Raw genomic sequence first — 23,090 nt, 5'->3', positions numbered from 1 at the left:
TGAAGCCTTAGAGGAAAGAGGGGGTCAAAGAAGTGACAGAAAGCATTGAATTAAAGGTGGGCATCTGGAAAGCTCCCCTTTAGCAACAACAGAATCTGCAGAGGCACTGGGCCAATCTAATTCCAAGAAGACAGGCAGTAAGGACTTCCAACTCTGGCTATGGCTGATGAATCTCCGAAAACTTTGCCACTATTTTGCCTCCATTCCTCAATTGTTGTTCACCTTCAACTGTTTCTTTGCATGGATGAAAATGGTGACAGTTGTCACAAAGAGCCAGAGCTAACACTTTTGTAACACTTACTGCATTTATTTAATCATCACAACAACCCTACGAAGTAGGTACTATTATCATTCCATTTTCCAGAAGGGGAAATTGACACACAGAAGCTAAATGATGCTCTGGATTAAAGACCTCAAAAGCATGGGAGCTGTGATTTAAAGAAATATAGGTGGATCAACTTCTAAAACTGATAACAACAACAAACCAGCAATCCTCTGTATTGATTTTCTCAAGCACTAAAATGACATCTGGAACAGCTGCTATAATCGAAATCACCACCTGATTATGTTTATGATAATCTATAGTCATTCTCCAAGATCCATTTCCATTTTCTCACAGGCAAACAGGCCACTTGAATGGGGACGTGGGTCTCCTGAAATTAGTCTTCTGGACTAATGGGTCTCCTGGAATTAGTGTCAGTTCAGAGCCAATGTCCAATAATTCTCAAAAATTTGTTTATTTTCCTTTCTCCAGTGTAGTCACACTGTAATGTGGTAATGGCTGCAGGTCCTGTTGGTGAAGACTGGAAGAAAGATTAACAGTATTCATTTTTGGCACTGTAACAGGGTTTTTCTTCATGGAACATAGCCTTTCCTTCATTCAAGGGTTCTGCGTCTGTTAACTGGCTCAAGTCTGGGAATCAGTTGAACAGTGTGACTCTAGATTTAATGATTCAAACCAGACCTTTGTTCACTAGACCTATAATTTTTCTGCTTAAACAGATCGAGTAAGAATTCAGGATGCTTATTAGCTATTTCTTTTCTAAACACTCTATGATCTCTTTTCTGAAGACCTATGGCCAACACCATAGGTCTCTGCAAGTCAGAGTTCTGAATACTGCTTTGGCTCCCAAGTCCTTTGCAGTAACCACACCCACCTAATATATGGTGATTAGGTGCTGTGATTTGACCTGTGCCTCCCCAGAATCCCAGTTTGATATTATTCCCATTGCAATTAGGGATCTCAGTTCGATGGTTCCCACTGTAATTTCTGACCTATAGAGAAGAGCAACCACAGAGCTCTTCAAGGATGCTGGACTCCCCTTGCAAACTTATTTTTCACAGCTGTGGTCAAGGGTCTGTTCTCTGATGTTGGTGAGTAAGTCTCACATGACAAATGCACTTTAACATTCCAATCTTCTAAGCCTTTGGATACCTTTCTCTTCAGCATACCAAGGAAGTTCTAGCATTTCAACTTCATTTAGTGGAGGCTAACCTTGGGTCCATGTTTCAGCTACTCAAACAAACCAACTGTTACAGGCATTCTAAGCCTCTAAGCACAAACAGTGAATCCAGAATCTCTGCTTAGTGAGCCCATATCAATAAACTTGGCCCCATTCAACTTTACATTCCTTCCACATTGATCCCACAGCCTTAATACACATTCCCATACATATTCCCTAGGATTCAATCTATATAAATGAGAAATACCATTTTGTGTGTATCATACCTCCTCATGAGTCACATTATATACCTCACCCTTTGGGGCCTGATTGGAATTGAATCTAGTTATAGGGCTAGCAGAAAAGAAAGCAGGGGTAGATCCTGAGGAGAATCAGCAGTACTTGCAAGCAACTACCTCAAGGGAAGCCAATATGATTCTTTAGGAAAAGGAAAACTAACTCCCTCAGGCAGGGGAAGAAGATGCTTCTACTGGCAAAGAAGATTCTGTAATTTAGGAACTTGAGGTCCCACCTTAATCATATGTTTCCTATATGTTTCCATTCCAATTTTTAGGATCCTGTTCATTCCCAACAGATGCCTCAACTTTAACAAAAGAGGTCTTGCAAGGATGAGAATGCAATTTGTGTTGTAATTCAGGCACTTGTATGATTAGACTTTGGATTTGGTTTTTGGAAATCTTGGCCCTGTACCTACAGGAAATGTTTTTGTTTGTGTGTGTTTTTTTCCCCAGAGAAATCATAGAAGCTTTTGGGTGCTATGTGCAGACCTTGAGCTGAGAATTTAAATTCCTAAGTTCATTTTCTTTCTCCATGTTTTTTAGAACAGTTAGTAGCAACCAACCAACTAACCCACCCATTATACCTCTTATGTTGACTAAAATGTTCTAAGGTAGAAAATACTTGGTCATCCAGAATCTGGTCTTCCATAGATACTTTATTACAGGTATCTAAAGTTTTGAGTGACTACTTTGCCATTTCATGCTATTGGCCACCTGTGTCCTCCTTATCATTGGCAATAGAGGCATTAGTGCCTTTAATTCTAATCAGATTCCAGAAAACTCAAAACCAATTCAGAGAATACATCCTTATATTCAAGAGATATTCTTGGTATCAAATTCTGTATCAGACAGAGTTCAACCATGAAAGTTGATCCAGGTATATATATATATGTATCTCCACACATACACACAGAGAATTAGCTAATGTAATTGTGTAAGGCTGTGTCTCCATGTCTATGCTGGAGCTTGAAGTTCACAGAGCAGGTAGCCAGAAAAGAATATGAATGTAAAATATGGGGAGATCAGGAGAAGCTAGAACCAATAAGCACAAGCTTGAACCCTGTGACGACAGACTGAAAGACATGCCCATTCTATTGCCTTTGACCTTGGTGGTGATCGTATCCTATAGAGGCTGGGAGTTTCACCATGGAGCTATACACACACACCCGGCTCAGGAGACAGAGAAACGGAAGAAGGCCCAGCTGCTGCTTCATGCCAACAAAGTGAGTCAACACTTCGTCAATGACGTGTGCACTACAAAATGCTTCCTGCCTCCTTTTTACCTTCCAAATCTCCTCTGTGGCCCACTTTAACTGGTAACATAGTAGAAAGAGAATTCTGGGAAATGCAGAGTAGCAAGCCAAGGTGACACATTACAAAGCTGTCACACATGTGTGCACAAAACTTCAAAAACATCAAGCAAAATCTATAGAACTAGAAGGATAAAAATACAAATCCCCAACTATGGTTAAAGATTTTTTTTTAACACTTCCCTCTTGATAATTGATAGAACAAATACACACACACAAATCAGTAAGATGTAGAAATTTGAATGATACAATCAAATAACCTGACCTAATAGGCTTTTGTAGAACATTGCATCTCCAAACTAAAAGAATACACATTCCTTTTAAGGACACATTGAAACATTCACTAAGATAGATCATATGTCAGGCCATAAACAAATCTTAATACATTTTAAAACACTGAAGTCATGCAGAATACATTATTTTGATTATAATGGAATTAAATTAGAAACCAAAACCAATAAATTATTGAGAAAATCTCTAAATACTTGGAAATTAAGCAACACTGAAAACAAGGTCAGAGAAGAAATAACAAGAGAAATTAGAAAATATTGGAAACTGAATGATAGTGAAAACACAATGCTATGGACCGAATTTTGTGTCCCCCTCAATATTCATATATTGAAATCTTAATGTCCAGTATATTGGTATCAGGAGGTAGGACCTTGGGGAGGTAAGTAGGTCATGAAAGTGGAGCCCTCATGAATGGGATTAGTATACTAAGAGGAGACATGACACAAGAGTCCCAATAAGTGAAAGAAGAAAGCAGGAGAGTGAGGTCAGAGTCAGAGAGGGAGAGGTGAGGACAATGGGGACAGAGGTTACAGTGATGCAGTTGCTGGTTTTGAAGGAGCAAGGAGCCATGAGCCAAGGAATGCAGGTATCTTCTAGAAGCTGTAAAAGGCAAGGGGATGGATTTTGTCCTAGATCTTCCGGAAGGAACACAGCCTTGCTGACACCTGATTTTGGGCCAATGAGACCTGGATGAGACTTCTGACTTCCAGACTGTGTGATAACAAATCTGTGTTGTTTTAAATCACTAAGTCTTTGGTAATTTGTAACAGCAGGAATAGAAAACTAATACAGTCTCCTAAAAATTCTGCTGAAGTTATTTTTTGGGTTTTTTTCCATACTTAAGTGTTTATTTAATCTTTCTTTTTTTAAGTACTTAATCTTTAAGTAATGTTCTATATCCTGTGAGGTTATGGTCCAGCCATATTTCTATACAGGTTGTTCGGTACTACAGCATCATTTATTAGATAATCTATCTTTCTCTCAGCAAAATAAATTTTTAATGTATTCTGGAATCTTGAAAAAATAAAAAGAGACATGAGGGCTTGTTTTTTCACTCTACTCTCCACCACGTGAGGATACAAGGAAAAGATGACCATATGCAAACCATGAAGCAGGCCCTCACCAGATAATGGATCTGCTGGTACCTTGATCTTGGATTTCTAGTCTCCAGAACTGTGAGAAACGTTTTTCTAAGCCACCCAGTCTATAGTATTTTGTTACAGCTGTTTCTGAACTAAGAAACAGACACATGGAAATTTGTGGGTTGTAATTAGAGCAAAATGTAGAGGGAAATTTATAACTTTATTTATTTATTTATTTATTTATAGTGGGGAGGGGCAGAGGGAGAAGGAGAGAGAGAATCTTAAGTAGGCTCCATACTCAGTATGGAGCCTGATGCAGGGCTCAATCTCATGATCCTGAAATCATGACCTGAGCTGACATCAAGAGTTGGATGCTTAACCAACTGAGCCACCCAGGTACCCCATAAATTTATAACTTTAAATGCTTATATTAGACAAAAAGCAAGGTACAAAATCAATGATCAAAACTTCTACTTTATGAAGCAGAAAAGAAAACCCAAGTAAGTTTGGAAAAGCAAATAATAAAGATGAGAGCACAAATCAATGAAGTAGACGTAAAGCAATATAGAAAATCAACTAAGCTACAAGTTAGTTTTTGAAAAGACTAATTAAATTGATAACCCCTAGTTAGACTGAGCAAGAAAAAGTCAGATGAAATACAAATTATAGTATCATAAATGAAGACAAGGACATTAGTACAGATCATATAAACATTTGAGAGGTAATTTGAGAATATTATGACAATGTTATGCCCATAAATTTGATCTCTTAGCTGAAATGGATAAATTCCTTGGAAAAACACTTTGTCAGAACTGATGTAAGAATGCACGGAAAACTAAAACAGCCCTCTATCTATTGAAAAATTGAATCTTCCCACAAAAAGGACTCCAGGCCCAGATAGTTTTACTGGTGAATTATATGTCAAATATTTAAAGAAGAAAAATACCTATCTCACACAAACTTTTTCAGAAAATATATGAGAGAACACTTTCTAACTTGTGTGATGAGCTCAGTCAGCATAACTTATTACCAGAGAAAGGTAAGAGAAAATTACAGATTAATGTCTCACAAATATAGATAGAAATATCTGCAACAAAATATTAGTAAATAAAACCCAGCAATATTTAAAAAGGATAATACATCATGACAAAATGTTGGTTTAGCATTTGAAACCAATCTCTGGAGTTCAACATATTATCAGAATAAAGGAGAAAAGTCACATACCATTTCAATAAATGTAGAAAAAGCATGTGACAGAATTCAATGCTAATCATGATAAAAGCTCTCAGCAAATTATAAATAGAAAAGAACGTCTTCATCTGATAAAAGACATTTATAGAAAGCCCACAGCTAACATTATGCTCAATGGTGACATTTACATTATTGGAACAAAGAAAGAATGCCTGTCTTCTCCTATTTTATTCAATGTTTTATTGTATGGTAGTCCTTGCCAGTGCAGTAAAACAAAAGGAAAGAACAAAAAATATAAGGCATACAGATTGGAAAAAAGAAGTAAAATTGTCTTAATTCACAAGTGACAAGATTTTTTACATAGAAAAACAAAGGAATCTACAAAAAATCATACTACAATTAGTATGTGAAGTGAGCAAACCTGCAAAACACAGTATGTTCAATATATACACTGACATAAAACAATTGGAAAATAACATTTAAAAATATCATATACAATACCATAAAGTAAAATAGTTGAGAATAAATTTAATGAAAGAAATGCAAGCCTTTTAAAATCTATAAAACATTGCAGAGAGAAATTAAAGGAGACCTAAATAGATGGAAAGCTATGTCAGTGTTCTTGGATTGTAGGACTCAATATTTGTAAGATATCAATTCTCTCCAAATTGATTTATAGATTCAATGCAATTCCAATCAACTCCAGGGAGCTGTTCTGTGTGAATTAATAAGCAGACTCTAAAATGTATATGGAAATGCATAGGATCTAAAATAAAACTTGTAAAAAAAGAACTAGGACTCACATTACTTGATTTCAAAGTTAATATAAAGCTACAGTAATCAAGTTAGTGTTGAATTGGTATATTAATGGAACAGGTCAGAGAAGCTACAAATATATAGTTAATTGATCTTTGCCAAGGATGGCAAGGTAATTCAATGGAGGAAATGAGTCTATTCTATAAATGGTGTTTACATCACCTGTTTTATATAAAAAAAATGAACTCATTTCCCTAATTTACAGCATATGAAAAAAATTAATTTGACATGAATCATAGACCTAAAGTAAAAGCCATAACTATAAAACTTCTGGATGAAAACATAGATGATTATCTTTGTGACCTTGGGGTAGATAAAAATTAGGCAGGACACAAAAAATTCTAATCATTAAAAAAAAACCACCTACAAACTTGGTCTTTATCAAAACTAAAAACTGCTTTTCAAAAGACAACATCAAGAAAATGAAAAGGCAAATCTCAGATTGGAAGAAGATTTTCACAGTACATATGTCTGACAAAGGATTTGTTTCCAGAATATATAAATTCCTACAATTCAATAAAGAAAAGACAGATAGGTCAAGAAAAAAGTGGACAAAAGACTCAACCAGACTCATCATAGAAGATTTATATGAATAGCTAATAAGCACATGAAAAATTTATCTACATCAATAGATATCAGGGAAATGCAATTAAAACTGCCATGAGATACCAGCTCATATCTACAAGAATGAATAAAATTTTAAAAAGTGATAATACTAAGTTGCTGGCATGTGAAGCAGCTTGAGATCTCATGCATTGATGGTGGGATCATGAACTAGAGCAACTATTTTGGAAAACTGGCAATTTCTTATGATATTAAACACCTACCAGCAAACCCATTTCTAGGTATTTACCCAAGGAAAATGAGAACATATCCTCAAATATACTCATACAAGAATGTTTGTACCTGCCTTATTTATACCAATCCAAATACCCATCGACAAGTGAATGGATAAATGTCCATACAATGGAATACTAGTCAATACAACAAGAACAAGAAAAAAGGAACAAACCTTGGATATATGCAATAAAGTAGATGAACATCAAAAACCTTATGTTGAGCAAAGGAAGCCAGACACAAAAGTGTACATACCATATGATTCAATTTATATGAAGACAGAAGGAAACTTCAGTGATAGAAGTTAGATGATTAATCATTTGGGTGGTGGTGGGGATTGACTGCCCAAGGGACATTAAGGACTTTCTAGGGGGGTGGAGATGTTCTATATCTTGGTTATAGTGGTGGTTACACAGGTATACATTTGTTAAAACTCTTACCCCTAGGAGGGCACGTGATGTACTATATGTTGGCTAACTGAATTTAAATTAAAAAAAAAAACTCTTATACCTAACCATGCATTTAAAATTTGTGCTTTTTATTGTATGCAAGTTATACTAAACATTATACTAAAATTATACTATAACCCCAGTACTATTGGTGATGAATTAGTCAGAAGTGTTTGGGGTGCCTGAGCGGCTCAGTCAGTTAAATGTCCAATTCTTGATTTTGGCTCAGGTCATGACCTCAGGGTAGTGAGATTGAGCCCCATGTCAGATGTGGACCCTGCTTAAGATTTTCTCTCTCCCTCTCCCTCTGCCTCCCCACCCTGCTTGCATGCTCTCTTTCTCTCAAAAAAAAAAAAAAAGTGTTTCCCGATAGCTTGAATGGACAAAGGTCTCTGCCTCACCACCATACACAGATTAATCATGTTCTTGTTAGATTGGAGACAGTTGTAAGGGGTAACCTGCTTTCTTTTAGGCCACAAAGCACTTGAATAATGGTGAGCAAAGAAATATGTTTTCCATTCTTTAAAAAAAGCAAATGAAAAAGGTATGCACACACACACACACACGAAACAAAGCCTCCTCTAATAATCTGTTTGAAGACAATTCTTTCATGGTGGCAGAAGATTCTGCTTTAGGTTTAACTTAAATCCCTCAGGTTGCATTGCACTGATCTTTCCTTTTTTCTTTGGTAGATGGAAGTTTTCCCAGGGCTGGACATAGGTTTCTCCTTCTATAGTACAAAATTATCTTTCTTGGGTAGAGTTTTAAGGCTGGAGTTGTTTGTAAGTATACAGGTAGCCCCTAGTCCAGCTGCCCTACAATACTCTCCTGCAGCTTGGCCTAATGACATCACTGAGATTTTTTTAAAGATTTTATTTTTAAGCAATCTCTACACCCTACACAGGGCTCAAACTCACAACACCAAGATCAAGAGTTGCACGCTCCAGTGACTGAGCCAGCCAGGCACCCCCATCACTGAGATTCTTTTTTTTTTTAATTTTATTTTATTATGTTATGTTAGTCACTATACAATACATCATTAGTTTTTCATGTGGTGATCCGCCATCCATTGTTTTCGTATAATACCTGGTGCTCCATGAAGTACGTGCCCTCCTTAATACCCATCACTAGGCTAACCAACCCCTCCTCCCCGCTCCCCTCTAAAACCCTGTTTGTTTCTCAGAGTCCATAGTCTCTCATGGTTCATCTCTCCCTCTGATCTCCACCCCCCTTCATTTTTCCCTTCCTTCTCCTAATGTCCTCCATGCTATTCCTTATGTTCCACAAATAAGTGAAACCATATAATTGACTTTCTCTGCTTGACTTATTTCACTTAGCATAATCTCCTCCAGTCCCATCCATGTGGATGCAAAAGTTGGGTATTCATCCTTTCTGATGGCTGAGTAATATTCCATTGTATATATGGACCACATCTTCTTTATCCATTCATCTGTTGAAGGGCATCTTGGCTCTTTCTACAGTTTGGCTATTGCGGACATTGCTGCTATGAACATTGGGGTGCATATGGCCCTTCTTTTCACTACATCTGTGTCTTTGGGGTAAATACCCAGTAGTGCCATTGCTGGATCATAGGGTAGCTCTATATTTAATTTTTTGAGGCATCTCCACACTGTTTTCCAAAGTGGCTGTATTCTTGAAAAATTTAACAGGACAGTCCTGGGGTCCATGACCTTGGTGTACTCCTAGGTGGCTTGAATACATTGACATTGCCTTGCCTTTCCTTCCACAGGAAATGCTGAAGGATGAGGTGCGGACACTCACCTACCGGAACTCCATGTACCACAATAAGCATGTGTTCAAGGACAAAGTGGTGCTGGACGTTGGGAGTGGTACTGGGATCCTTTCCATGTTTGCTGCCAAAGCAGGGGCCAAGAAAGTATTTGGGGTGAGCATGCGACTCCCTCCCTCCTGTTGGCTCCTATAGAACCAGCTGCCTCCTACCTTCTCCTGCCCCTCCTACAAGTACAAATCTAGGTCCATTCCTTGCTGGGGCCACACCCTCGAGGAGAGGTAGAGAAAATCAAGTGTGACTCTCAGGAGGTGGGGCAAGTTCGCAGGGCTCCCTGTCACTTGGGCATTGCTCCTGGCTCCTTGCCCTGACAAATGCTGACATTTATGGAGGATTTTTGACTTTCTGGAAATCATTCTGGTGTCATCATTACCTTAGAGCACTTAGTCCTACCATCAGCTTGAGAAGCAGTGCTGTGTGGTTATATGTGTGGGCTTTGGCTTGAATCTCTGCTCTGTGTGACTGTGGATAATTCACTTCTGTACCTCTGTTTCTCCATCTATAAATGGCCCTAGGAACAATACCTCACCCATGCGGTGACTGTGAAGAATAAATGAGTTTAATACATATGTAAAGTGTTTAGAACAGGGCCTGGCATATGACCAATGCTCAGTGTCTAATATTAATATAGTTGGGATGAGGCCCTAGGGGATAATAACAAGACAATCTCCTTCCTTTGTTCGTTAAAGGGCAAGTTGGTAAGTTTAAATTCTGCTGCTCTGGCTGCTGCAGCCCCTCCAGATAGAAATGGAGGCTGACACTTTGGGAGGGCTCCCAGCCTTCCTCTGGCTACACTACAGAGCTGGGCACTGCTTGATGACAGGGAGGCTGTGGGCTCTGGAGCTGGGAAGAAACTGTGAAAAAGAAAATCTCTTGAGTGGCTGGCTGATGTTTGAAAAACGCAGAGGGCCCAAGGCTAGAATATGGGAATTGGTCTTGAGCAAAATTTAAGACACACTACAATTAAGCTCCCAGTGTGCACACAAGACAGCTGCTTGCAGAAGCCAATGGGAGCTGAGCAACTTTCAGTGGGGCTTTGTTCTCTGTGCATTTAGCTGCGTGGTCCTGTAGCCTGTGCTGACAATCCCAGAGCCCTCCACATCCCCTTGGCCAACCCCACTTGGCCTCAGAGGCCTGTCCCTGAGTCCCCAGCAGCGACAACGTTCCTTCTCCATGCCTCACTTGTAAAGTGCCTAGGCGTTGGCTGTAGAGGTCTTCTAGAAACCTGGGCCATCCTTGAGGCATCTCCACCACAGACTTGACTGAAAAAGCTGAAATGTACTCAGCTGAGGAGACGGGCCAATCCGGATGCCCCAGGTCAAGTCCTGCCCCTCCCCACCTTCCAGCTCTCCTTCACTGGGCCCTCCTCACCCAAAGGGAGGCTTTCCAGCAAGGGACAGACTCCACTTCCAATGAGGTCACAAAACCTCAGGGTGGGACTTGGTTTGTCTGGCCATCCCCCTGCCCGCCCTCCCAGTACTGTCTCAGAGGCCTCATCTCAGCCCCTGTCCAGCTGGGGAATGGGTAGCCGAGGGCTGAGCAATGAAAGGGCTGGGCTGTCCCTCACTGGCTTCTAAGTGGCCAGCGGCCCCAGCTAAGGAGCTGTTAGGAGGCGCCCCCTTGGCGCCTTCCAGCTGTGGCGACTATCCCAACTGTCCCAATCTGTCTACCTCCCAGGCTTTTGCTGTCACTGCTCTTTTCTAAACAGCTCCCACATTTAGCTGGGCCTCTTTCCTGATGGCCCATTTCACAGGTTCTTCTGTTCCAGGCTCCCCTTTCTACCCACTGCTCTTCTACAGAGAGAGAGAGAAGTAGAGGGAGAGAGAGGGAGAGGGAGAGAAGAGAGAAGGGGAAAAGGAAAGCAGGGGGGCAAAGACAGGAGAAGAGAAAAGAGGGCCGTAAGGCCGTCCCCCCGGGGGCTGGGGCTTGGGGGCCGTCATGCTCTGAGTGGATCACATGCTTTGGCTTATTTAATCCACACAATGACCAAGTAAAACAGGGACTGTTTCCTCACTTAGGAGGAAACTGAGGGGCAGGTGGAGAGTGGCTGAGGCTGAATGTGAATCCAGGCTGCCTGGCTCCAGGTCACTCTCCTCTCTCCAGGAGGAGGCCTGCCACTTCCTTCTGAATCCCCCAACTTGGATACCAGGCCCTCCATTGTGAAGCACTGGGAATCAGCCTCTGGCAAAGGCAGACAGACTCAATGCAAGAGCCACAGTCCTGCCAATTCGGAGGGCTGCACTATAGTCTTCAGTCTACTAGAAAATAACTGTATGGCTGTGGGCAGGTCACCATACCCCTCCAGGCTCAGCTTCTCCATCGGCTAAATTGGTGCCAGACATGCTGTGATCTTTTTTATGCCTCACTCCTCTGTTCTGTGCCCTTTCTAGATTGAATGTTCCAGTATTTCTGACTACTCAGAGAAGATCATTAAGGCCAACCACTTGGACAACAGTAAGACACACCTCCACGTATTTTCCCACGGAGGGAGGGAGTGAGGGGGCTTGCACTTTCTTGTTTGGGTGGTATAGACTGACATAAGAGGGAAGAGTACAGAGCACTTGGCCTTGGAATGGTGGAGCCTGGCTGAGGCCCTATTTGCAGGATGGTGCCCAGGAGGTTCTGAGGTTCCCCATCCCAGCCATCTCAGCCAAGGGCACGTTATTCCCAGCTCAGCTTCCATGGCTTAGCCACCATTCCTTCTGCTTGGTCCCAGCTGTAGGCATTCTATTGCTCTTCCTCCTCTTCTTTCCTCTGCACAGCCCCCAGCCCCCACCTCTGCCTGTAAGCTAACCAGGGGCATCCTAGCAGACTCCAGGCTCTGCTTTGGAGAAATGCGGTCCTCTACTGCCCACCGGCCCTGATGCTGATGAAGCTGTCTTGGCAATTAGGCTGCCCTTGGGAGTGGGACCTTCTCCAGGCTGGAGTCTGATTATAAAGAGAGGTGTCCTCTCTACCCTTCCTCCCCTCACTCCTTTCCCATGCATTGCAACAGTTCCCAGGCCCTTTGTCCTAGAACCTATCTTGAACACACTCACACCCACAAGTGTCCCAGATCCAAAGAACTCCTTGCATCTTTTATCAGTCAACCTGATGTGATTTAGCCCCCAAGTCCTGTGCTGAGCTGGGCCAGATCATGTAGGTTATATAAACTAGGAAAGCCAAGTTGAATTTTTTTTTCTAAGGATGATGGAGGCATTTTGGAGAAGTGGTTCCTATGGAGTATGGATCAGAATGGGTTGTAGGTATCAAGAGTGTAAGCAGAGACTCATTAGGCTATTTCAGTGCTCGGGGGATGTACTGTGGCATGGCTGGTGGCAAGGATGGTGGCAGTGGAGGTGATTTGAGCACTATGGGCCAAAATGCAAGGGGACCTACAGATGCAATGCATATTGGAATGATAAAAAGACAGGAACAAGGGCTGTTTTGTTGCCTTGAGTAATGGGGGGGCGGTGGTGGAAGACTGAAAGTAGAGAATTCCTAGGGGTGATGGGAGGGAGAAAGGAGTCAAAAGTTCTCTTCAGCCCATGTCAGGTTTGAGATGGACATCCAATAGACATGTTGAGTAAGATGGGATATATAAGTCTAGAGTTCCAGGGAGAGCCATATAGAGTTGGGAGTCTTTGGCATATGGATTTTATTTGAAGCTAGAGCATGATGTCACTTAAGGATAAAGTAGAGCTGGAAGAAAAGAAATGGGCCAAAGATAGGGCTCTAGAGCATTTTAATATCTGGAGGGCAAGCAGAGGAGAAGGGGCCAGCAAGAGGCAGAGAAGATACCCCCAGTGAGGCTGGTGGACCTTCAGGAGAGAGATGTACCATGAAGTCAAGGGAAGGAGATAGGGACGAGTGTAGGGAATGCTAAGAGATCAAGTAAGGTAAGAATAGAGAAGTGACCATTGAGTTTGGCCACATGGAAGGTACTGGTGTTCTAAACAAGAGTGGACTCAATGTGGGGGGGTTTCTGAAGTCCAGTTAGAGTAGGTTAAGGGAGGGCTCTAAGTAAGTCTTTTTGCTGTGCTGGGGCACAGAAAAATGGAACTGTATCTACAGGGGAATGTGGGGCCAAGGGAAGGAGTTGTTTTTTAAGGCTAGAGATATGGAAACATGTGTGTTTGATTCAATTGTCCAGGAGAAAGATACAGGAGCGAGGCCCTTGAGTTCAGAGCACAGGTTCAGGGGTTGGCCTTTTTCTTGGAGTAGGGAACCAGAGGGAAAGTGGAGGGTGTGGGTCCAGACAGAGGTGGGCTGGCAGTGGAAAGCCCCTGGTTTATTGCCTCCATTTCCTTTTCAAAGAATAAGACAGTCATTGGCAGAGAAGAAGGTGATGAGAAGAGACATGAGAAGGGATGGAATGGTCTTTTAGGAGGGAGAAAGGCAGATATAGTAGTAGGACTAGTGGGGATTGCTGGGGAGTGGTCAGTGCCTGCTGGAGATGAGTCAACACAGACAGGCAGTAAGCTTGGTCCACGCATGAATTTCCCCCTACCACGCTCACCAGCTTGGGTGTGAGGAGGACTGCCTGGGTGGGGCATTTGATGGCAGAGCCCGGGAGTTGAATGCAATAATGGATCATGGAATCTAAGCTGGGGAAGGCAGGAAGTGAGGAAGGGAAGGGGGCGATGGTGGGTGAGCCACAGCACAAAGGTTAGGGGTGGGCCACAAAAGGGGTCCAGAGGCCTCTTTCCAACCTGAGTAGGGGAAGTGTTGCTCAGACACCCCTGACCTCTGGCCTTGGTGTCCAGCCTCTCTCGGTGTGCTCAGGGGAGCTGGCTGTTTCCTACGCTCCTCGGAATAGTACCTGACGTGGGCAGAAGGGAAAGAGGTGAGCGCTCTACTTGCCTACTACGATGGAAAAGAAGACTGGCCAGTTCTTTCTCTACAAGGGTGAATCGGCCTGCCATCCCCATGTTTTCATCGGATATCCCTTTCTCCAGCTCTGTGCCACAGCCGTGGAAGCTGAGGTTAGGAGAGCTAGGGCAGAACCTTCGGTCTTGGCTTTGCTCATGTCCTCTCCCCTGAAGTGTGTTTACGTTGATGTGGTAGCCCCAGCAGTGGCTGCCAATCCTGAAAATGAACATCAAAACCTCTTAGGAGAGGAGGGTGTGTGCAACTAGATGTCTGACCTGACGTCCTCTCAGTCCCATCCCTGGGCCCTAAGAGGCCTTCAAAGGACACTTGGACCATCCTTGCCTCTGTACAGGTTCTCTTGCACAAGGACGCCTGCCCTTGGAGGGAAGTTCTGCCCAGCCCCCACTTACTTGTCATCTGTCTCTTGCTGCTGTCGGGATCTAGAACCGTAGCCCCCCTGGCTTGCCGAGGTCGGCTGCCCATAGCCATTGGTAGCAGTGTGTGGGGCAGGCCTGAGCGGGAGAGGGGAGAACATTAGCTGAGGAGTGCCTGACCTCAGGAGAAGAGCAGTTTGGCTCTGGAGGCTTGCCAGGAAAAAGAAAGCCCACAACTCCTCACCATGAACTCTGGTCACACCTCGAGGGCCCCCCTCCCCCTCCCTGCTTCAGACTCCTGTAAATTATTTTATTCCCCTTCCTTTCCTTTTTCCCTTCTTTCCTTTAACCCTCAGAACATTCCAGTTTATAGAAAAGGTGCAAGTTTCTCTTTTTCCCTGAATGCTTTGAAAGCAAGTTGTTGACATGAGGCCCCATCAGCCCTGAAGACACAAATGTGTGTGTCCTACAAACCGGGACATTTCTCTGCATAGCCACACTGCACCCATCAAAATCAGGAGACTAGCATTCTTACATTATTGTTATTGAGTGCTCAGATCCTACTGTTGGCCACTTGTCGAAAATAACACCCTTTACAGCAAAAGGATTCTGTTTCAAACCACGTGTCGCATTTAGTTGACATATCTCTGGTTGCCTTCAGGCTGGAGCAGCCAGACTTTCCTTGACTCTTGTCATCTTGATGCTTGAGGATCGCAGGCCAGAGTTCTGTAGAATGTCCCTCTGTCTGGGGATGTAGGATGCCTCTGCACTAATGGGTTCAGCTGAGATGCTGTGTCCTTCTCCCTGCACGCTCTTGGGGACATGCAGTTTGGATTTGTCCTGTCACTGACAGCATTGACTTTGATCCCTGCTTAAGGTGATGTCTACCAGGCTTCTCCACGGTCACGTTGCTCCTTCTCCTTTTGTAATGAGTAGGATTTTCTGGGGGAGGCGGTTTGAAACCATGTAAATACTTCATTCATTATCATTAATTCCTTATTTTATTCAATAGGTTATGTCTGTTATTATCAATACTCATTTTGAAACACAAATTGTTCCTAATTTGGTCACAGGACCCCCTTCAAGCTGGCTTCTGCATCCTTTTGTCATTCCTTCTTCATTCTTTTTGTGAGCTTTCTTATTTTCTGGCACAAATGGTCCAGGTTCACCTTGTACTTTACATGGCTTTGTTTTAGAATCAGTCATTTCTCCAAGGAGTCTTGAAGTCCATTTAGTGGACGATGGCATTTAGAAACTAGGATCTGGGGCTAAGTGTCCTCATTGATTTTAGGGTGTTGATGTCCCCAGGGCTGCTTCAGTGGAAAGAACTAGAGAAGTGTGTGTGTGTGTACATAGGCATTTACATAACGTGTGTTTCTGAATCTATCTACACATACTGTCAAGTGTGAGTTCACGTGATGCCCTGGCTGCAACCAGCCCCACCGGGTGCTCTAACTTCCTCCCTTCCCACGTTGGAGATTCCTTTCTCTGACGGTGAAAAATCTGGCTCTCACTATTCTTAACATGTTTACTTATTGAATCAATCCCACCGTATGTGCACCATCTCCCACTGTCACCACCTCGTGCCCAGTGCAGATGTGTTTGTCACCCCGTGCTGGGCTCTGACACATGCATGGGCACTCTCCTCTCCCTGCTCGACTCCAGTCCGCTGAGCCAGGCTTGCTTCCTGTGCAGGGACCCACTCGCCCCCTTGGACCCTCCCCTCACATCCAGTGTACCAAGGGGGAGGGAACTCCAGGGCCAGGGGCCCTTCCAAGGCAACGTTGTTCCCACTTCTTCCTTCCCCGAGCACAGCAATAGGTGGCCGCCCAGGGCCCCGACTGTGGCACCTGCTCACTCAGCCTTGGCGTGTGTACTGGAAAGAGGACAGCTTGACTGTATGAATGCTTCCATGGAAATGCTTTTGAAATGTTGCAACAGCCAGTTGTGTGGGGCTCAGGAGTGTAGGTGTAGAGACATAAATAACAACACAGGACATAAAATACCTGCCACCCAGAATCAATCAAGCCCTTTCCCCATCTACCTCCACACGGTTCCTGGGGAGGGGTTTATCCCCATGGAGACACACACCTCCACGAAGCCACCTGCAGCGGTCTCACAGCGTCACATGGCTTCTACCACACAGGTGGCCCACTCTTTGACTTAAGCACTATTATTTCCTCTGTTTCCCTGCTGAGGAAGCCAGGGTGCTATTGCCGGGATGCCTCAAAAGGCAGATTTGTTTGTGAAAGTTGACATAGGTGCTCAGAGATTGATGAAATGTTTATAGTTTTAGGAACAAAAGAATTAGAACCCATGTACTTCTCAGAAAACTAAAGGGAGAAAGTGTACCCCTCCTTTCCTCTCTCTTTTTCTACCTGCGCACGTCCTAAAGCAGGAGAGTCGCAGACGGAGAGGCCTGAGCGTAACGTACCCCGGCAGAGTGGCAGTGGACAGCAAGCTCTGCAACGTCCCAGGAGGGGTGGCTCTGTCCTGTCACCTCACCTCCTGCCCAGAGAGGAGCTAGGTCCCTGCGCAGCCTGCAGGGGTCCTGGGGGGATGCGAGAGAGCGTTCACCGAGTGCCCAGTGTTAGGCTTCCTGCGTAGTAGGTGCTCAAAAAGCATTAAGTGTGGGTCCGTTTGGGCACTTTGCTCTTTCTTAGCCCCACACTCAGTGACTTCCATAGACGATGCTTGAATTATCTGCTGTAGCAGGCTTCCTCCCATGCCCTGGAGCCATGCAGTCCTGGAGGTGGCCCTGACAGGGACCCCGCCACTGGCCACCTGCGAGCCACCGTTGGGAGAAGCTTTGGCTCCTCGGGGGCGTCCGCCTCCCTGCAACCTTGCCCACGCTCCCTTTCTTTCCTCTGGGGCCACAGGGCGTAGAAGCCTCCTCCTCAGGCGGCAGTCCTTCTCCCACATCCCCCGACGGTCCTTCACCCCTGGCTTTGGTTTGAATCACCCTCTCACCCTCAGAGTCATGCTAAGAAATAAACCCAACTGGCGCCTGGAGGGACCCAGATGCTGTGCTGCTGGCCCCGTGGCTCCAGTGTCCATTAGGAATCATAGAAACCGCATGTCATCTGGTGCTGAGCTGGAATCAGCTACAATCTGTTCTGTCCATACCCGTATCTGTCGTCTATCGGAGTTACTGCCAAGCTGTAGTTCCTAACCTATGTCTTGAATCCAAACGGAGAGTTGCCCTTTTTATTCATAGTAGACTTCATGCTGGTAGATTTGGTCCTTCCTTACATCTGCTAGGAATCCCGAGAGCATGGCTCTCCCAGGGTCACCATTCTGTGCTTGGCGTTCCTGCATCTCTGATGGGTGCCCTGGGGTGAGTGTGAAGTGCCTGTAGCCTGGTCTGCGTTCAGCTCTTGATCAGCACCTTTGAATACAGCCAAGTAGCCAGTGGTGAAGCCATACAGTAATATGGCATATCCATGAGGATCCCATGGAGGCAAGGATGTGCCCACATCACTCACCACGGGCATGGGGAGGGGGGTGCGGGTGAAGAGCACTGACTCTGGACCCAGGCTTCCTGGTTCACACTCAGTTCTGCCCACTTAGCTTGTGATCTTGGACCCCTCATTTTCTGTGCCTCAGTTTCCCCATCTGTGAAATAGGAACAATAGCAGGGCATATCTCATAGGGTCATTGTGATAATCCCATGTTACTAGGGAAAACAGGGCCGAAACAGACTCCTACAGGCTCCTCAGGACGGACTGTGAAATTTTCAGTACATTTGTTATATGGATGAAGCCACTCTGGTGGCTTGAAATCGGCCACCATGGGAATATTTATACCGCAGAAATCAGCAAATGCTACAAATCAGGGCTACTTCCCCCGAAACCCCAATTGGTCATACTAGCACACCTCTGTGTAAAACACAACGATACCTCGTGGGCAGTAAGCGGCCAATAAATGTTCGCTATTGTTATTATTATTTCATTTACTAACTTGACTAATAACCCTGTCAAGAGAAGAAGTGAGATCAATCAGATATAATTGTTTTTAATGAACCTGCACTGGTGACTGCTGGTGGTTGCTACTTCCGTTCCTAACTGCTCGTGAAGCAGCCTATTAATAACCTTAGGGCTGGTTTTCACACACTCGTTCCTTCAGGCATCGTTGTGCCACGCTCCACACCCTGTGCCAGGTGCTGGGTGCCAATCGCAGACCCAACAGCAGGCTCTTGCTCTGGTGAAGCTCACCGTCTCACGGAGAGAACCGACATGAACGCAAGTGAACAGACATCATGGTAGAATTACAAATCACGACAGGTTTTAGAACAAGACACGATGGGGCCATTGAGCAAAGTGGGGTGCCCACTTCCAACTGGGGGGTCGTAATGGCATTCTGGAGCCGGCTCACATGGCTCACACTGCCTTGTACTTTTCTTCCCAACTGCGCACGGGTGACGTCCCAGGGTGAGCAGAAATCAGCCATGGTGGAGATATTTGCACCACAGACACCAGCAAGCACCTTGGCCCCACTCCCGGAGCCGGTTGTTAGACACTGACCAGCACAGTACTGGAAGTGAGGAAGCTTCTGGAGGGAGGCCCCTGAGGCACAGACCTGACGGACGAAGAGGCCAGCTGCTGAGTGGACAGAAGTGTGTCACGCAGAGGGACCGTCCATGCCAGCTCCCCGAGATGAGAGACACTTTGTGCCTGTCCCACATAAGCTCTAGGTAGTGAGCGACAGTGACACCTGGGATGATTTCCTGAGTCCTGCGGCCTCGGGGAGGCTTTGCTGTCTTCTACACTTGCACTGATTCAACCACCCTGTCCCATTCCACTGCCTTCCTCATCCCTGCCCCCACTTGGCCAAGCCCGCACAATCCTCTGCCTGTGGCCAATGTGTGAGGTATCTTCCCAGGCTGTGCCGTGCCAGGGGTCCTAAGTGGTGGGCAATAGCTTGGGGTGGGGGTGAGTCCCGGTATGGTTTTGATTGCCTGAGTGTTAGTCCAGCTGTGCAGGGTCTCTGGCCAGAGAAGTTCTCCGGCCAAAACTAGCAGAACTTCAGAGCTTTAGCTAAGCAGACAAGGTCCTCGGTCCTCAAGGGAACCAGAGCAAGCTAAGACACAAAGCCAGGCAGATGATGTACTAGGGACAAGACAGAAGTTCAAGCCCTATGTTCTCGGGCAAAGGGGGGCTGGGGAAGAAAGGGGTTACCATATTGAAGTTTCTACTATATTGCGGCTATGAAGCACCCAGGGCTCATCTCTGCCACTCCAGTTATGGGGTCTGTTGGCTGTAGAGTATATTCCAAGTCCCACCAGATATTGGGGGTAAAGTTGTTGTTGTCCTCTTTGTCCCATCACTACTGGCTCAAGAATGGGGCTAGGTCTGACCTTGTAAGAGAGATTTATCCATGTATCTGGACCATGGGAACCTGAGACAGAGCTGATACCAGGGGGTTGGATGGGTTCTTCCTCCACCATCCTGATAGGCTCATGATGGCTCTACCTCTCCTTACCCTACTAACCAATCTGACAGCCTTCAGGAGGAGGATGGGTTAGTCCTTGGCCTTCTCTGATTTCTTTTCCTCCATCATTCCCAAGCAGTTGCTTCGTGTCCACAGCAATCCCACGAGGTATTTAAGGCAGATACTATATCGGCTGCAGGTGAAGGAAGGGAACCTCAGGGAGGCTGGTGACTTGTACCAGGTTATAAAACAGGCCTCGCTTTTGGCTCTACCTTTTGATTTCTCTAAACTCCAGTTTTCTCATTAGGCAGATGGAATAATAAAAACCAACCGCACAGGGTCCTGTGAGGGTTACAGAGATAATATAAGCGAAATCAACTCTGCAAAGCTGCTATTCAAATGCTAGTAATTTTTTACTATCCTAATTAGGACTGGTTTGAGGATCTTTTGTCTTTGAACCCAAATACCCTTTTTTCAAAATTGCTTATTCATCCATTCATTCATTCAGCAATGATTCCTGATGTTTGTGAGGAGTCAAGTGCTCTGTGAGGTCCTGGAAATAGGACGCTAGGTTAGGCAATTAAGAAGAAGAGATCGTAGCCTGGAGGTGAGTCAGGCCCTTGGAAGGTGTGTGGCAGCCGGCGTGGGTGTCGCCAAAATAGGCAGGTGAACAACATGGCAAGGTAGTTGGGGGGCAGCTAGTGGCCATGCTGCGGTGGGGGTGGCATCAGAGAGGCTCTACTGCCTCAGAATGTGCCCCCACCTTGCACTCATGACCCTCATGCCCACTCCTCTCTGGCACAGGATCTGCTCTGGGAAACAGAAGAGTCTAAACTGAGGAGACCTCTAACTTCGGACCTGTGGGGTCAGTTGACTCTGATGGACATGCTGGAGGCCCAGATGATATCAGGCTGTCCCAATTTGTTTTTTTTAAGTCAAACGAATAACTGTGAGTCAGTTTGGCTAGCTTTCTGTAATAAACACTCAAGATAAAAAGAAAACAAATCCAAAAAAAGAAAAAAAAATCTGGATGTCTAATTTGCAAACTTGAAATTACAGGGGAAGAATCTCCCAATTTAGAGTTCAGAGTGCATTGCTCCTTGTTGTGCACTTAGTTATGATTAATCATTCCAAAATTTATGAGCCCTGGGCCTGTTGTTGGAACAAACTTTCCATCATCTCTAGGGAGTAAAAACATAGCTCCAAAGAGGGACCTCAGTGCAACCTTGAGCTGACACAGGGTTAGTGATGTGGGGTCCAGATTGGGAGTGGGGTTCTGCAGCTCATAGCTGCTCAGAACCTGAGTATCAGTGGCTAAGATGCCCCTTGAAAAAGCTTGATGTGGAGAAGGTTCAGACGCCCACACAGTCCTTGGAACCAGCCCACTGCATTGCACTGGCCAATAGCCCTCCCCACCCCATTGGTTGCCGTAAAGCCCACCGCAAGAGGTAGCATTTTGCAGACTGGGAAATTGAATCTGGGAATTTAAATGGTTGCTGGTGTGACTGTAGAAAACAGGAAGAATATCCTTGATGATTCAGCTGGGCAATTATATTTGGGTCCATAGAAACAACATAGCCTCTTTTTTTTTTCTTTTAAATTAGCCTCAAGGAATTGGTGCAAATTAGTCAAACTGGAAATTGTAGGCACTGTTTCTTTATTGGTGTCAGCTACTACCAGTAAACTTTGCAGAATGCCTTTTACATGCTCAATATATATCTGAAGAATCGAAGCATTTTGGCACTGCAGAGCATCTTAGGGATTCTTAGGTTCAATCCCCCTTCTTTTTTCCCCCACAATAAAGAAATTGAGTCCCCAAAGGGGATGAAATGTTTGATCAAGGTTTGTTGTCAGCTGGAAGAAGAACAGAAGTTGTCTTCCCCTAGGACACCGGCAGAAGGTTGTGGAAATCGAGCACTGTATAGAAACACCTGAGCAAGGGGATGAAGGGGGTCTGAAATCCAGTCCACCACTGGACTGAGAGGAGGCCTGCCTTTTTCCTTTCACAGAGGGCCCATCTACTCACCAAGCCAAGCAGGGGCTACATCTGCTCCAAAAAATGTTTGGATGCAGAATGGTGATGTTAAGTAAACAGAGGCACAGACTGTTGATTTTTTAAAACAGGGTTAATTGATACCTTCTACCTTTCTATGACCTACCGTGTGTATCTCTCTCTCTCTGTCTGTCTCTCATCTATCTATCTACCTACCTATCATCTGTTGTAGCCATAGTGATCAGGATTTAGCAACGAATGGATAGAGTGCTACTGCCGAGAACAGGGACAGCATTCACTCACGCTGGGGACACCCCAGGAATGTTCTGTACATACCCATCTGTCAGACTAGACTATAAGTTCTTGTCCATCTCTGCTTCTTGTAGTCCTATTGGAGTCCTGTTCATGTAACCATCCCCAGTGAGCCGTGTACTAGGCACCTAGAGTGGAGGCCGTGGGGCACCATGGGCAGGAGAAGGCATCTTCCCGAGCCACATGGAGGGCATGATCTAATGTAGGAGATGGAGCAGACTTATAGCCCCATAGACACATGCAAACATTAGGGAAGAGCCTTCAAGAAATGTGCAAAGAGAGAAGAAAGGGAGGCCACCTTGAGGGCATCACAATAAGTGAAAGAAGTCAGACAGAGAAAGATAAATATTGCATGGTTTCACCAAGAAGTGGAGTCTACAAAACAAAACCAAACCAAACCCAAACTCATAGACACAGAGGACAGATTGCTGGCAGCCAGAGGTGGGGTAGGGGATGGTGGGGAATGGGTGAAGGGGATTAAGAGGTACAAACTTCCAGTTCTAAAATAAATAAGTCATGGGGATGTAATGTGCCACATGAGGAATATAGTCAATAATTTGTATCAACTTTGTCTGGTGACGGACGGTAACTAGATTTATCGTG

At 44.7% G+C, this 23,090-nt stretch overlaps 1 protein-coding gene across 1 annotated transcript in view; it reads left to right on the top strand.

Moving 5' to 3' along the window:
- PRMT8 (protein arginine methyltransferase 8) overlaps positions 1 to 23,090 on the top strand; it is a 90,822-nt gene that overhangs the window by 42,502 nt on the left and 25,230 nt on the right. Inside the window, exons 3-4 of the mRNA XM_035028442.1 lie at positions 9,468 to 9,623; positions 11,918 to 11,981. Of these exons, the coding sequence (XP_034884333.1) occupies positions 9,468 to 9,623; positions 11,918 to 11,981 (220 nt within the window). The remainder of the gene's footprint in view (positions 1 to 9,467; positions 9,624 to 11,917; positions 11,982 to 23,090) is intronic.

This window comes from Mirounga leonina, unplaced genomic scaffold (assembly GCF_011800145.1).
Source record: "Mirounga leonina isolate KUSES-001 unplaced genomic scaffold, KU_Mleo_1.0 Mir_201, whole genome shotgun sequence".
Classification (NCBI taxonomy): Eukaryota; Metazoa; Chordata; class Mammalia; order Carnivora; family Phocidae; genus Mirounga; species Mirounga leonina.
Note: the sequence above shows the minus strand (reverse complement) of the source record. Positions and strands in the feature narration are given on the sequence as shown.